The sequence below is a fragment of the Tachysurus vachellii genome, chromosome 23 (genome assembly GCF_030014155.1).
Source record: "Tachysurus vachellii isolate PV-2020 chromosome 23, HZAU_Pvac_v1, whole genome shotgun sequence".
NCBI lineage: Eukaryota > Metazoa > Chordata > Actinopteri > Siluriformes > Bagridae > Tachysurus > Tachysurus vachellii.
Genome location: NC_083482.1, coordinates 13,990,435 through 14,006,053, shown reverse-complemented (window position 1 = coordinate 14,006,053; position 15,619 = coordinate 13,990,435). Strand labels below are relative to the sequence as shown.

The window sequence follows — 15,619 nt, the reverse complement described above, 5'->3', positions numbered from 1 at the left end:
ATTTGGGTCTCTGGAGATTGTGTGGTTCCTACTTCGAGAATCTTTTACAGAAACGTACCGTAGGTAGGAGAAAAAGAAGAAGAAGAAAAAAAGGTTTTATTGATGTTTATTGATATACCGTCCAGAGAGCAGTTGAATTCCTCCGCAGTGTGTTAGAAGCTGCGCCGCACGTTCCAGTTCCCGTCTTTTACACTTCAACAATACTTCCATTTTGTATCTGTCATCCTCCATGTTGTCAAGTTAAAAGCTATCAGTATCTTTCTGTTTAGAGCTTTTGTAGTTTTACCACCACTGTTGGCCTTGTATATAAAGCGCTTATATATATATATATATATATATATATATATATATATATATATATATATATATATATATATATATAGTGAAAAAAAAATTGCCTGACCCAACTGTTCTTCTGCCATCGATGTGCCCAGAAACTTTCTTAAAGATAGAGATTAAAAAGAAAAGGAAAAAAAAAACAAGCACACGAGAAAAAATAAAAAAAATCAGGCACTCAGACCCTTCATAGCTCTGCCTATTTTATAGACAAAATCGGGGCAATAGCCTTCGGCTCCGTATCTTTCTTCTTTTTATACACGTGTCCGTATATCCATCTAGAACAAAGGACAGTTCTTTGTAACATTCTTATGTTATTCTTACACACTTCTTAAGTGCAACTTCAAAAAAAAAGCAACTTTGAAACGCTGCTTTTTTATGTCTTCTCTCTCCGATTTGAGAATGCAGGATTTTTTTTTTCTGTTAGTAGATGCTGACTTGTGAGAGGACTTGGATCTGAGGCGGCGGAGGTGGCGGCTGTGGACTTCCGAGCGACGCCGAATGCGGCGTTCCAGGCGAGTGCTGGACGGGCGAATGCGAATGCGACTGCTGCTGATGCATCTGGTGCATCTGTTGCATCTGCATGTGCTGCATTTGCATGTGCTGATGCTGATGTTGATGTGGATGCTGATGCTGTTGCATTTGCTGCTGCTGCTGCTGCTGCTGTTGCTGCTGCTGTTGCTGCTGCTGCATGTGATGCTGCTGAAGCTGCTGCTGCAGGTGATGCTGGAAATGCTGGTGCTGCATTTGCTGCTGAATCTGCTGGTGGTGCATCTGCTGCTGCTGCATCTGGTGGTGCTGCAAGTGCTGCTGCTGCATGGCCGCGTGCATGGGCGGGCTCATCTGCGACGAGGGCATCTGGCCCAGCATTTGCGAGGGCATGCCGGGGGCCATGTTTTGGTGCGCCACCGTAACCGAAGTGACCACGTGGCTGTTTCCGACACGCATCTGGAGCGGTTTGGGGGCGATGGCCCGAGGGAGGGCTTGCTGCAGGGCCTGAGAGGCTGAGGGCATGGGCGGGTGCTGGGACAGGGGAGAGGACAGCGGAGACGGCAAAGCCAGGCCAGGGGAGAGGCTTGTGGACGCCAGGGTCTGCTGCACCGAACGGATAGTCTGCGCTTCGGCAGATTCTGCCGCTGCCTGAGACAGAAACAGACGGAAGATGATTTTTGATCCAACTCAAGAATAGCACAAAATCAACTCTTTTTTTTTTTAAACTGGATGCAAAAAAAAATGAACACAGCATCTGTTCCTTAAATTAATTACCGCCCCATTCATCGTTACCTACTTTTACACCTTTGTTTTCGAACTCATTGGATTCGCAAAGTTCTCCGAAAAAACATGGGATGTGGCAACTACGTCTCACTAATGACTCGCTACTGTATGGATGATTATCAAATATGCAAATATCAGCAAATTATTTAGCAGGCATTAACAGATATGCTAATGCCACAGGCTAGCAAACAGATCCTGGAAATTAATGAGGTGTGCTCATTAGCTGCTTTTACGACCTGCTATCATTACACCTCTACTGAGACCCAGAGAGAGATAGAGAGCGAGAGGGAGAGAGGGCGAGAGAGAGAGAGGGCGAGAGAGAGAGAGGGCGAGAGAGAGAGAGAGAGAGGGCGAGAGAGAGAGAGAGAGAGAGAGAGAGAGGATCTCACCTTTGACACCAGACTGGCACGATAAGCAGCGAGAGCTTTTAGATACTCTTTCTTAGCCGCCTCAGTTTTGCTTTTATAAACCTGCAATGACGCGGGAAGAGGAAAGAAATAAAGGGTGTGAGGAACAGGTAAGAAACAAACGCAGTATTTTCTCAGTGACTTTATTTATAAACCACCTTTCATGCATTTAAAATGCAGCTCAAATTGCTTGACGGTGTGAAAAGAAAAAAAAAAAACAAAAAAAAAACACGGAAATAAATGAAAGAAAGAAAAGTTAGTAACATTATATTAATATCATAATATCAATGATATAAAAATATAAAGAATAAAAAATATACAAAGGATATCGTAAAATGTTCCCGACCATTTTAGCTGATCTTTACTTGCCAGATCTGCACAGAATTGCAAAAAATGATCTTTTTTTTTTTTTTTTTTAATCAAAACTGTGTTAAAGTTAATTTTAAATAAAGAAATAAGCACAATTTTGTGCCTCAGGAAATCCCAGTCTAGTAGCAAAAGATCTGGTTGCTTCTGAAAGGAGGGTAAGAATTTTTCCTTCCTGATTTTTCAGTATAATAACCTTGAAAATGTTACGAAATCAACATAAAACCACATTTTGTCCAAGTCGTCTTCACTGTACTTCATGTACTAATAAGAATATTGTTCCTGGACGAGTGACCAAGACCAAAAGTATCTCCAAGCTTAAGAAAATATTATTAAAATAAACGAATAGAATAATAAATACAGATAAACTAGATATGAAACAGAAGTGTTTAAGCTTAACTTGGCACGCTTTGATACGTTAGTGAAAGATGATTAATAATAACTCTAATTAAATATACCCTGTATAAATCCTAAATATAGTCACATGAGGCAAGACAGTCATACCGTCTACAGTCAATGTCCATGCAGATCGTATCACAAGCACTCGTGTACCTGCTTCTGTTCCTCTCCCAGTCCGTCCCACATGGACGCCACAATCTTGGAGACTTCCCCAAACGTAGCGTTGGGGTTCTGACCCTTAATGGCCGCCTGGGTGTCTCGAAAAAACAGTGCGTACGCAGAGACGGGCTTCTGAGGCTCGTTTGGGTCTTTCTTCTTCTTTTTCTTGGGTGTCTTGGGCTTTTTTCCAGCATCTGGGGCTGGGCGCTTTTCACCAATCTATAAGGAGGATTGGAACACAATCAAAACAACATTCACTCAATCGTGAAAAGAAAGAAAATTGGGAAAGTATAAAGTACTGTATGTTTGTTCTAAAGCAAGATATAGAACATTTTCCATAGGGGTGCCAATACTTTTGGTGCAAACGTGTCAAGAGAACCTTTTTTTTTTTTTTTAAATACATATATTATTTAAAATATGTTTATGAGAATGAGAATTGCCAGAACAAAGTTAATCAAGGTTCTTTATCTTTATAAATATTAAATCGATTTTTAATACGATGTACTTTATAACAGTCGCTTTTCGAGGGTGCCAATAATTTTGGAGTTGACTATACACAAAAGTATGTTGTCCAGAGATAAATGCAGACTTTTTAAGAACATGTAGTGACCTTTAAAAAGGATTCTGTACGCTACTAACAAATAAATATATGACTACTTGCTCTAAAAAATAAAAATAAAAAAATCACAAAGCTCAAAATCACCCACCTTGCTGACCTCATCCTGATCGTCCTCGTTAATGGAACTGGATGGAGACGGTGTAGCCGACTTGCTGGCCGGCGGAGACGGGGACGTGTGGGTGATGTTCGGTCCGGTCATGTTGAGGCCGAGCTGGGCGCTCAGCTGTGATTGGTTGATGGTGGTGAGCTGGTTGCGTGACATCATCGCATTGGGGTTGTTCATGTTGATGATGGAGCGCATGACCATGGTGGGGTTAGGAGGGTACTGACGCAGCTGAGCCTGTGAAATACCCTGTACAAAATAAACAAATAAATAAATAAATAAAAACCAATTAACACCCATGTTTATGTTTACTAATGAAAATCGACTTGATTAAAAAAACTAGAAGTATTTTCATTGTTTAAAATCAGTCTACAAGTTAAAAAATCCCAAACCCCTGCGGCTATAAAGCAGGCTTCCAAAATGTCAAGGGAAAAAAAAGAGACACAGAGCAGAGAAATCCGGTGATTTATTTTCAAAGAGACGTAAGTATGGGTAATAAAGTGATATATATAAATAATATTAAATTGCTTGCTAAGTAGACTCAGCTAGACACCTAAAATCACGCTAAAATTCGTGTCTTTTATCAGCCGTGTCTTTCTGCCAGAGTGGAGCGCTGGGATATTTCTGCTCCTTAAGGACTGTAAGCACTCTTCTGGGAAGCCATCAAAATTGCAAAGCCACAAAATCAAATTATGTAAAATAACTATTCCAGTAAGTCATTGTGCGTTTCGGCGGCCAAATCAAAATCCCATCCTGCGTCGGTGCAGCGCGGCGCAATCCGGCGTCCTAAAGGTTACAGCTCATAGTGTGCCGGTGACGACGGAGCAGCAAAATGATCCTGCAGTGCGTGTTCGGTGATGAAAATCTATCAGCTGGCAGCTTTCATACATCACACTCTGACTGCCAAAGAGACGGGAAAATATTTCTGTATAATATGTCTATATATCACAGAGCTCAGATTAGATCTGAGAGCTTATGGGTGACCTCTTCCTCTCTTTCTTCATATAAAACGCTGTCATATAGAAAAAGAAGCTGGTGATGGAATGACTGATTGCTGACTTGTTTTGTGGGTTCCACTACAATAAACATGACCGTAAACGGACACGAGACAACGTGTTATTCTTCAGTAAATAAAACTAAAAAAAAATGCATATGTAGTTAAAAAAGGAATAAAACACTTTGGAATGCATGGATATTGGAAAATATTCAACTTTAGGTTCATCAGGGCAATAAATCTTTGCTTATTTGCCTTGTAGATTGAAATGTTATAAGAACACGAACAACTTCTGGGCATCACGTTGACGCGTCTTTGATCGTTTATGTCGTAAATTTAATCGTTCTGGTAAAAGAATGAACTTTAGGCGTATTCCACCATGACGTCTTTGATCATTTGCATGGTAAATTGAAATTGTAGGTAAACCGTTGCAGTGTAAAAGGAATATAATACATCATGACGTCCTGTTATAGGAAAATAATGGACGTTGGGTGTATCCCACCATCACGTCTTTGGTTATTTGGTTTGTGGTATTTTATTCTATACATAGCTGTAACTGGGCAATTTTGTCTTAAAGACTGTGTTTCTTTAGGAAAGAGAGAGAGAGAGAGAGAGAGAGAGAGAGAGAGAGAGAGAGAGAGAGAGAGAGAGAGAGATGTGTATGTGTGTGCGTGTGTGTGTGTATACATGTGAGCGGTGAGTGCTGGGGATAGAAAGTGTTTCACATTGATTGAACTGAGAGGGAAATTACAGCAGCTGCCAGTCTCTCATACTGCAACATGATTAAAGGGCAAAGAAAGAAAAAAATAAATGCTGGTGCAAAACCAAACCAAACAGCCTCAGAGGAGAACAAGGTGATATTCTTTCATATTATCATTCTGTCTTTATTTTTTCTGTCCTTCACACACATACATATCACTCTCTCTCTCTCTCTCTCTCTCTCTCTCTCTCTCTCTCTCGGTTTGCTTTGCCTTCCCTGAGACGCCGACTCAATCTCCCCTCTGTGTCAACACATCACAAAGTCTTGCACTTGGCCTTATTGCACAGATCTGTGAAAGCAACTCCTACAGAACACATTTTCACACACACAGATTGGATTGTCCATCTTTTATTCCCTCCGCACCTTCTCGTGCCAAATCGACTCCCTATGAACACATGACAAGGCGAAGGCAACATCTGCTAGTGTTTATTAGAATCAATGTTAAAAACCGTGTTAAATAATAAAAGAGAAATGGCTTTTTTAATGAAATTCGCTAATGGGGAATGACAGAGACGGGACACGTTTTAATTCATTAATTCAGGCTATAGAAAGTCATCTAGAGATTAGATTTTTATGTGTGTGAGCGAGAGAAAGAGAGAGAGAGAGAGAGAGAGAGAGAGAGAGAGAGAGAGAGGGAAAGACTGCGATTTCATTAGCTCTGACCATCTGTGTAACAACTCATCAACACCGTCCCAGTGGTGACACACACCTAACAGCCACCAAACACTAACAGGGGAAAAAAGGAACAATTCTACTTGCAGTATGTGTACAGTAGAAAAACGCCATATGGGAAGAAATTAAATCTTTTACAGAATCACAGAAATATTTTAGGCTAGTTTTAATTAGGGATAGGGAATAAAATCAACACACTGAGATTCTCTGGTAAACGATCGCACTTCATGTTAAAATCTGACATTGGTTCGATCGAGAAATTACAACAAGACGCATTTAAAGATCGAGAGAGATTAAGCTTTGGTGTTTGTGGTCAGTAAATAAGGAATAAAACAATTGAGGGCCTCGATGATTTGAAAAAATGATCAGCAATGGTGTGGTACAATGAGTTCATTATTTTCCAGTAACAGGAAAAAGAAAAACATAATTTTTATCCATTTATAGTTACAGCTAATGTGAAATGGCCACAAAATAATGACTTCCTGTTCTCATTTACAATACATCAGCTATAAATAGTCACCTTCCTTAAATGCTAAATAAATATCTCTTTACAGAAAGCTATGATTTATTTTTTTTTTTTTCTGTTTATTTAAAGATTTTGTTAGGAATGTTTTTTTATTTTTATTTTTTTATCTGCCATACGAGTCCGAGCGAATAAGTCAGTTTGTCTAATGAGCACATTAATTAATTATTCGATCAGTTAATTGATTATTTAATCAATTATTTAAATAAATGAACGAAACATGTCATTTGGAGCTGACAGTCCAATTAAATCGTGAGACACAAAGTGATAAATTGACTTTACTGTATATTCATTTAGTTAATAATACAATAATATAATACAGGAAGCTAAAGTGTACAGCTCTTGCTGTAGGGCTCTAATGAAGCTCCAGGGATTTAAATTGACTATCAAAGCACCCTAAGCAGATTCACCAGATGATAAATATACATAAAAATCAAGTAAGACAAAAGCAAATTGTTGATAAAACTATGAAATTCCTCCTGTAATAATACCGATACAGCTCAAATTGGCTGATTTGCTAACAGTACTGGTAGGAATGTAGATGTTTAATGTCACAGTAGTCTGACTCGTGAGGCGCGAGTCAATAACCAATCTGTTTATTCATGTCCCTGCTGCACTTCTGCCATTTGCATTTTGATTGCAACTTTGTCTGTGGCTACAGCTCGTATCTTCAGAGATGCTTTTGATAGTCTTCATAAATCTGCAAATAACTTCTTATCTAGAAAGCAAAGAGGCCAGATGTGTCCTATGCACCCTGCTGTGTGTGTGTGTGTGTGTGTGTGTGTTACCATTTAATCACACAACCCAAGCTAGAGATCTCCATCAAGGTCTTTAAAAGCTTCAGCTACTTGCCTATAGAATATTGCTCGAGATTTAAGCAATGTTCCCATGAAGCCATATGAGGAATTCATACACACCAATAAGATGGGAGTATTAGCATGAAATCTGAACGAATGTCTAACAAAATCAGGTTTAAAGTTAGCTTGATCAGCTACATATCTTTATTGACCTTGTGTTGATTCATATACTGTAGCAGCATTCTGACATGCTAGGCTCGGATTCGCTAATTAGCTAATCTACTGTAGCAACTGTTTTTTGGGCTAGTTTTTTAGTGTAGACTCTACTTTTTTTTCATATTACATAAATAAAATCAAATCATTTGAATTAATTCACAAGATGTCAGCATCCATGATCGGTGCTATGCTATGCTATGTTTACACTGAAATTATAAGCATGTGGTTTCTTTTCTTGTAGTTACAGATGTCTTGTATTTTACATTGACATCTGAAGAAAATGTTGATATTCATGATAGATTTGTTTTGTTTTCACTGTCACATGTCTGTGGCTACTTAACTAGCTTCTTATCTAAGTTCTTCTTCTCGGCTATTAGCTTGTTTTTTTTTACTCATACCTAAAGCTAAACCTCAATATTCACAACCTTCATTACCTCAGAGATAAACCTTTTACCAGTGAAAGCACACCAAATGTATCTCAGTAGCCTGTAGCTAGCTGTTAGTCATTAGCCCAAATTGTTATCCCAGAATATTTCTCTGTTTCCTTCATTAACACACAGGAAGTAAAACCTACGCGTTACAAATGGTTATTTTATTTATTCCTGGTTGATGTTCAATTTTAAAAATAAAGAGAGAGAGAGAGAGAGAGAGAGAGAGAGAGAGAGAGAGAGAGAGAGAGAGAGAGAGAGAGAGATTGAGAGATTAATAAGAATGGATTAAATAGATAGGGTGCCAATACTTTTAGAAATGAGTAAATTATGCTACTTACTACATGTCCAATACTTAATGTTGAATGAATCGATAGATAGATAGATAGATAGATAGATAGATAGATAGATAGATAGATAGATAGATAGTAAATAGATAGATAGATAGATACTTTATTTATCCCAATGGAAAATTCACAATTATCAGCAAATTTTTTGTATATTTCGCGAGTACAGCATACAGAATTCTCTTCACTACCCCTGAGTTTAATAATGTCTCTTCACTGTCTCTTTGTGACATATCACATATATGTATCTGATTACAAACTAATTTATAACTGGCGAGCTAACTAGTCATTAGCTAAATTGTTAGCTTTTTCTCTTCTGTCTATATTTCTGTTGCCAAGCAACTATGTTCAAGCAACTTTACTTAACTGGTGTGTCATTTTTACTCATTTCAGGAACATTATCAAAATTTCATTAATTATCTCAGAACTGAGAATAAATAAGCAGAGAATACACAAACTAGACGAATTTATTTAAAATCTTGCTTATCGCCCTTTTGTTATTATTGCGTTCATAGATCTATTCAGTTTATGACATAATAAGACACACAAATGACTATTTTTCACCCCAATGCATTTTTAGTCTATGCAAAAAAGCTGATATAACTGTAAAGAAGGTCATTTTTCATAACAGCGTATACCGCTCGGGCTCGGCCGACACAAAAGGCTCTGATACGCAGCGCCTAAAGGAATCTGACATCACACAATACTCAACAGCATTCATGTCAAACACCGAGTCACCTTTGATCGATGACTGTTTGCTTCTACTTCAAACACTATCCAATCCTCTTTCATCAAAGCCTTAACCACCACCAGGGAGAGTGGTTATGGCCCCAAAAAAACATGGACCGGTCTTCCACACTCATGATCGTACAAACACTGACAAAAAAAAAAGAAAGAAAGAAGAAAGAAAAAAAAAAAAAACGCAAACAACCCTTCCTGTCTGGAAGGGTCGGAATTTAGAGGGAAGATACGGCGAGCTGAGACAGAGAGAGAGCGAGAGAGAGAGAGAGAGAGAGAGAGAGAGAGAGAAGAGAGAGAGAGAGAGAGAGAGGACGGGGGTTGCGAGTTAGTGGTGGATTTATTAAAAGCATCTTGGTATGAGCTGTTCCACACTGAAAAGAATGTTAACAAGTTCAATTTCCATTCAATCAACCTCACAGTGCTCTTGGAAATGTTCCATTGGTGGAGGAGGAGGAGGAGGAGGAGGATGAGGGTGAGGAGGGGAAAGAGGGGAGGAGGGGGGTGCTGGGTGAAATCATCTATATGGTAATTATAAGGATGATTCTGTCAGTAACTTTGGCCAGCGTGAAAAGGTCAGCTCTATTAAAGATAGTTTATCAGCTCTTTGCACATATTCACTGCTCTGCTGCCATTTTAAACCAACACAATTTGCCTTTATTTTGCCAACCATTTTTTTTCTTCTTCTTCTTCTTCTTCTTCTTCTTCTTCTTCTTCTTCTTCTTCTTCTTCTTCTTCAGCCTACCTGTGGTGGATTATCCTTAAATCAAACTGGATTTTTGAATAAATATATGCTACTCTCTCTGCTTCCATCTTTCATTTTGAATGCATAGAACATCCTTTCACATGGATAACTAGGGATGTATCGATATCTGTATTTTCTTTCCACATGCTTTTCAGTTTTACTGCTACCAAAATAGCATCATACTTACTAAAAAGCAAATATGATCATCATGGAAGATTTTAATTTGCTCTGCCTTTAACAGCCCCCTCCAAAACTATCGGAACAGGGCAGATTCATATTTTTATGCTGTAGGCTACATTTGAGTATGGGATCAAAAGATGAATAACAGAAATGGGGTTCGAAGTTCAGTTTGTATTCAGTGGTATTTATATGTAGATTTATTAATGATGTAGAACATAGCACATTTTGTATTAGGCCACACAATGAGATGAGCTATAAAACTGGATACCAAAATGAACCTCCATAACCAAAGTGTATAGAAAGGATGAAAGGATCTGATCTGGATATGATCTAAAACATACAAGCACTTCTGTAAAGAATGGTGGTGGTAGCATCATGACTTGGGTTTGGTAGCATCAAGGCTGCTTCTGGAATATTCTAAATAAGTCAATTTAAAGTAAGTTTACAGGAACATTTTTTCTACCAACCTAAAGAGAAATGCATCCAAATTAATCGAGAAGAACTTTATCAAGAAATATCTTTTCCTATATTTTTTGATCGTTGAAAAATTGTCTGGTCCTTTACAAAAAAAGGTTGTATGTTTTATGATGTTTAACACATCTGGATGTAAATACCAGGGAATAAATCCTGAAATCCTAAACTCTCGTCTTAAATTCATCCATCCTTTGAATTCCAACCCAAATAGCTTTGGTGTATAATACAAATAAATCGTCCATGCTGTTTCCAGTAGTTTCCGAGATTGACAGTATGTGTGTTCAGGCACTTAAGATACCTGACTATTTAAAAAATCTTTGACTCTATTAGTTCCATTCAATTGACCAGGGTTGCGGTGGAGAAGAACGGATTTGGTTCCACTTCTTAAAACCATACAGCTGTAAGTAAAATACGTTTATGTTGTCATTGGGTCAAGAACAACATACTGAGTAAGAGCTGTCATCTTCATTCACCTCAACTTTGACTATTTAGTTTCTCGCCCAGGGCAACATGTAAAGCAATGACTCTGAGATTTATGTATAAGACTTTATCAGATCACTTGTGTTGTAGGAAGATTCATTCATTCATTCATTTTCTTCTTCGCTTATCCGAACTACCTCGGGTCACGGGGAGCCTGTGCCTATCTCAGGCGTCATCGGGCATCAAGGCAGGATGCACCCTGGACGGAGTGCCAACCCATCGTAGGGCACACACACACACATTCACTCACGCAATAACACACTAGGGACAATTTTCCAGAGATGCCAATCAACCTACCATGCATGTCTTTGGACCAGGAAGGAAACCGGAGTACCCGGAGGAAACCCCCGAGGCACGGGGAGAACATGCAAACTCCACACACACAAGGTGGAGGCAGGAATCGAACCCCGACCCTGGAGGTGTCAGGCGAACGTGCTAACCACTAAGCCACCGTGCCCCCTGTTGTAGGAAGTTGCGTTAATATAATGACCATTTAGTCATTAGCAGAAAAACTTACACTAGTCTTAAGCTACTCACGATATAAAATGTCGGTATCGGAGCTTTATTTACTCGATACCGTTATTTTTATCGACGCATCCTAATCATAATTGTCCAAAATCGATAATAAATAATCTCCAAACGCTTTCGTCCTTCCATTTCTACACGGCAGGTTTTCAAAACTTGTTTGGCATGATTTGATTTTGAGTAGCATCTACGAAAACCAAATTACAGAATCAATCACGCGGAAGGTCAGCCTGAGTCTTCATTAGGTACTGCATACCTGCATCGATATCTTTCATTTGAGTGAGACGATACGTCACAATAGTGTGTGTGTGTGTGTGTGTGTGTGTGTGTGTGATGGGGTAAAGGGAGATGAAGCACGAAGGTGAAGGTGGGGGGAAAATAAATAAATAAATAAATAAATAAATAGAAAAATCCACTTTAAGAAATTGATGTACAACCAATGTCAGAACTACTCAGGTTGGAAGGGAGATAACAGAGAGTGTGTGTGTATGTGTGTGTGTGTGAGAGAGAGAGAGAGAGAGAGAGAGAGAGAGAGAGAGAGACGAACACCTCACACAATTCATTTCAGTCCCACTATTCAGATTTTCCCTTTTTATTTATCAGACTGCTCGACACATCAGTGTATTTACTAGTGAGACACAAACACCTTATTACACTCTAAAACACTTTGAACACTCTTAGAGAATCAATACTAACACTACTGTCATTTGGTATCGCTGCTGATTTCTCAATTCTGATTGGTCGAACCTGTTTCTGTGAAACTCCACCATATAAAAAAAAAATAAATCTGTCTATGTGTGTTCTGTGAGGGGTCTCTGTAAGAGTCAGAGCTAAAGCTGTAGGATTTCTGACCTATATCGTCTACAATTCTCAATAAAATGAAGAAAAGAGGATAAAGAAAAAAAATGCCTGATGTTTATAGCTGCTATAACATAACTGATAACAGAAACCGTAGTTGTTTCAATAATCCCAAACAAAAATAACATCACAAAAATAAAAAAAAATAAAAAATCAAATCAAATCAAATCAAATAAAATAAAACCTTCTGTAGATTGAAGTTACAATTAGTTCAGTTCTTTAATTATTAAATAACTTTCATCCGGGATGAATTTTTGAACAAAGAAGGAGAACAAAACCCTTCAGAACATGCTGTTATATGGCTTAGATGTGGTAACAGTAACGCATCACATCACTTCACCCCGCTGTTGCTTATTTTCTTAAAACCGTCTATGACGTCATCGTGCTGCGAGCAGGGATTCATGCTAATGTTTAAAAGCTAATTTGTTCTAAAACGTCCAAAATAAACGTCCAAAATAAATCCTGTAGACTCTGATTAGACGTCGATAAGAGACAAACTACAGTATGAGATCCTTCTTCAAGTAACCAAATGATACTTTCCAAATGATCTGTAGGAATTTAGACATATATATCAACAATTTTAAAGTGAAAGCAGCTGATCTGAGAGTCTGATTGGTCTTGTTTAGACATATCCTCAGTTACTTGTAGAACATTAGTGGTAAAACATTTCATCACGCTGTACTGTATACGTCACACTCAGGATCGATTGTGCTAGAATAATCTCTGAACAAGGTGTATGTAAAAGTTTGGATATTTGAGATATTTAAGGTTCAGGTTAAAAAAAATGATTAAAGACACTGAGATACGGATATTAAGCGCATAATTTTACATGCATTTTCACAGGATATTTGAGTAGTGCATTATACAGAACAGAGTATTTGTTACAACATGTAGTGAAAACCACCGTGTTCATTTATTCACATGAAACAATACCAATTGTTTGAGTGTCAGTGTGCAGGAATGGGGATGTGGTAGCATAGCGTCTAAGGTGCTGGTCTACCAGTTAGAAGGATGTGAGTTCAAATCCCTTTTCTATCAATGTACCACTGCTGGGCATCTGAGTAAGGTACTTAACCCTCAATTGTGCAGTTGTCATTCATTCATTCATTCATCTTCTACCGCTTATCCGAACTACCTCGGGTCACGGGGAGCCTGTGTCTATCTCAGGCGTCATCGGGCATCAAGTCAGGATACACCCTGGATGGAGTGCCACACTCGTTCACTCATTCACTCACTCACGCAATCACACACTACGTTCAATTTTCCAGAGATGCCAATCAACCTACCATGCATGCCTTTGGACCGGGGGAGGAAAACGGAGTACCCGGAGGAAACCCCCGAGGCACGGGGAGAACATGCAAACTCCACACACACAAGGCAGAGGCGGGAATCGAACCCCGACCCTGGAGGTGTGAGGCGAACGTGCTAAGCCACTGTGACCCCCTTTGTGCAGTTGTATTAAATGATATAGAAATGTAAGCCATTCTGGTTAAGGGCTAAATGCTGTATATCAATATCATTATCATTGTCTGATGCTATAAATTTTTATTTTATTTATTTATTTTTTTTCAAAATTCTTTTCTTTTCGAATCCTTTAAAATGCATAACATTTATAAACATTGTGATATTTTCCTCTAAAATAACAGACTCATCTTTTCGATAAGGTTTTAGGAGTAAAAGAGCAAAAGAAATGCTGCCAGTGAAATGGCTCTTGTACAGCATGAGGGTTTTTTTTTTTTAAGGAGGGGAAAGACTCTGAAAATCAGATTGCCCTCATGCTGAGAGACAAGAGCAAGACTGAAACGAGAGCGAAGGGAGATGTGGGGAGCTTGTTAGGGGAAGTCGATTAAATAAATAATGACTTCATGTTCAGGGCCCCCGCTAGCCGCGTACAGAACTAGAAGCAGATCTTGCTGAATTGGACCTGGGAGTGAGGAATTAGCTGAGTTAGCATAAGTAAGTGAACAGTCAGAGAACGTATTAATAGGAGATAAATAAGTGAACACATGGCAAATGGAAATGGAACTAGACCTGGAGCACAGTCTGAATTACAAACACAAATTTTATTTCTCTCGTATGCGACTGTTCGTGTCACAAAAAATAGAACTGAATATGAATTAAAAAAGAATCGAATTACCGTAAAAAGATTGCGTTCGTGTTCTATATTGTGTTGCATGGATTTATATTGAAACCAATTATTGACTGCTTGATTCTGATTGGTCGGAAGGTGATGCACGTTGATGAAGTTTCCTGTACGCGGTTGTTTATTTAGCGTATTTGGAAGGAGTCTCCAGTGTCAGAATTTCCTTCACCCTTAAAGACCGAGTGCTTTGTGCTCTGAGTTTCAATAACTTTATAAGAAATAATAATATGTTTGTGTTTACTGCTCCCGGGTCAGTGGTGGCTCAAGCGTTTAACAGTTAACGCTCTGGGTTGTTAATTTGAGGATCTGGGTTCAAGCCATGGCACTGCCAAGCTGCCACTGTTGGGCCCTTGAACAAGGCCCTTAACCCTCTCTACTCCAGTGGTGCTGTATCACAGCTGACTCCGAGCTCTGACCCCAACCTCTAAAGTTGGGATATGTGAAGAAAGAATTTCACTGTTCTGTAATGTAGATGCGGCGACAAAATAAAGGCATGTAACTAATTCCAGGAACTGAACTCCTTCCATGGACGCTACTCAGTGTAACTATAAATGAATACAAAAATTCAAATAAAAATATTACCGTTGTCCTGTAAGAGATATAAAACATGATCGGATGTGCTTTTATTGGAAAATAAGCCATCCTACTCCCAAAGTTGATTATTTTCCAATCACAGTATGCCCCATCATGTTTTATTCCTTACTTAAAATACATTAAGCTCCATCAGGAGCTGTAATGTGTCATATTGTCAAGACGATTGATGGTGCAGTGATGTAATTTTGGTTACTTTGGCAGGCTGTCATTGAAAAGCCTATTAGATTAAAAGAATAATGTGCAGCATTGCTAGTGGAAACCATAAGGAACACATCTTGAGTGTGTATCACCTTTCTAATCCAATATAACCCCGTGTACAACTCAGGCATGTTTCAAATCAATGTGAGTTCATGGGCTTTTGTCTGAGTGACCTAGTAGGAAGAACGAGGATCAAATTGCATTAGTTGTGAATGTTTCAGGAGAAAAATGACAGGAGGGAGAGGGAGAGAGAGAGAGAGAGAGAGAGAGAGAGAGAGAGAGA

The 15,619-nt window shown here is 38.8% G+C and overlaps 1 protein-coding gene across 1 annotated transcript in view; it reads right to left on the bottom strand.

The window, feature by feature from the left end:
• Positions 1-391: 391 nt before the first annotated feature.
• The window catches only part of tox3 (TOX high mobility group box family member 3), a 68,811-nt gene continuing 53,583 nt past the window's right edge, over positions 392-15,619 (bottom strand). Inside the window, exons 4-7 of the mRNA XM_060859673.1 lie at positions 3,650-3,913; positions 2,937-3,161; positions 2,001-2,081; positions 392-1,476 (exon numbers count right to left, since the gene is read on the bottom strand). Of these exons, the coding sequence (XP_060715656.1) occupies positions 760-1,476; positions 2,001-2,081; positions 2,937-3,161; positions 3,650-3,913 (1,287 nt within the window). The 3' untranslated portion in view covers positions 392-759. The remainder of the gene's footprint in view (positions 1,477-2,000; positions 2,082-2,936; positions 3,162-3,649; positions 3,914-15,619) is intronic.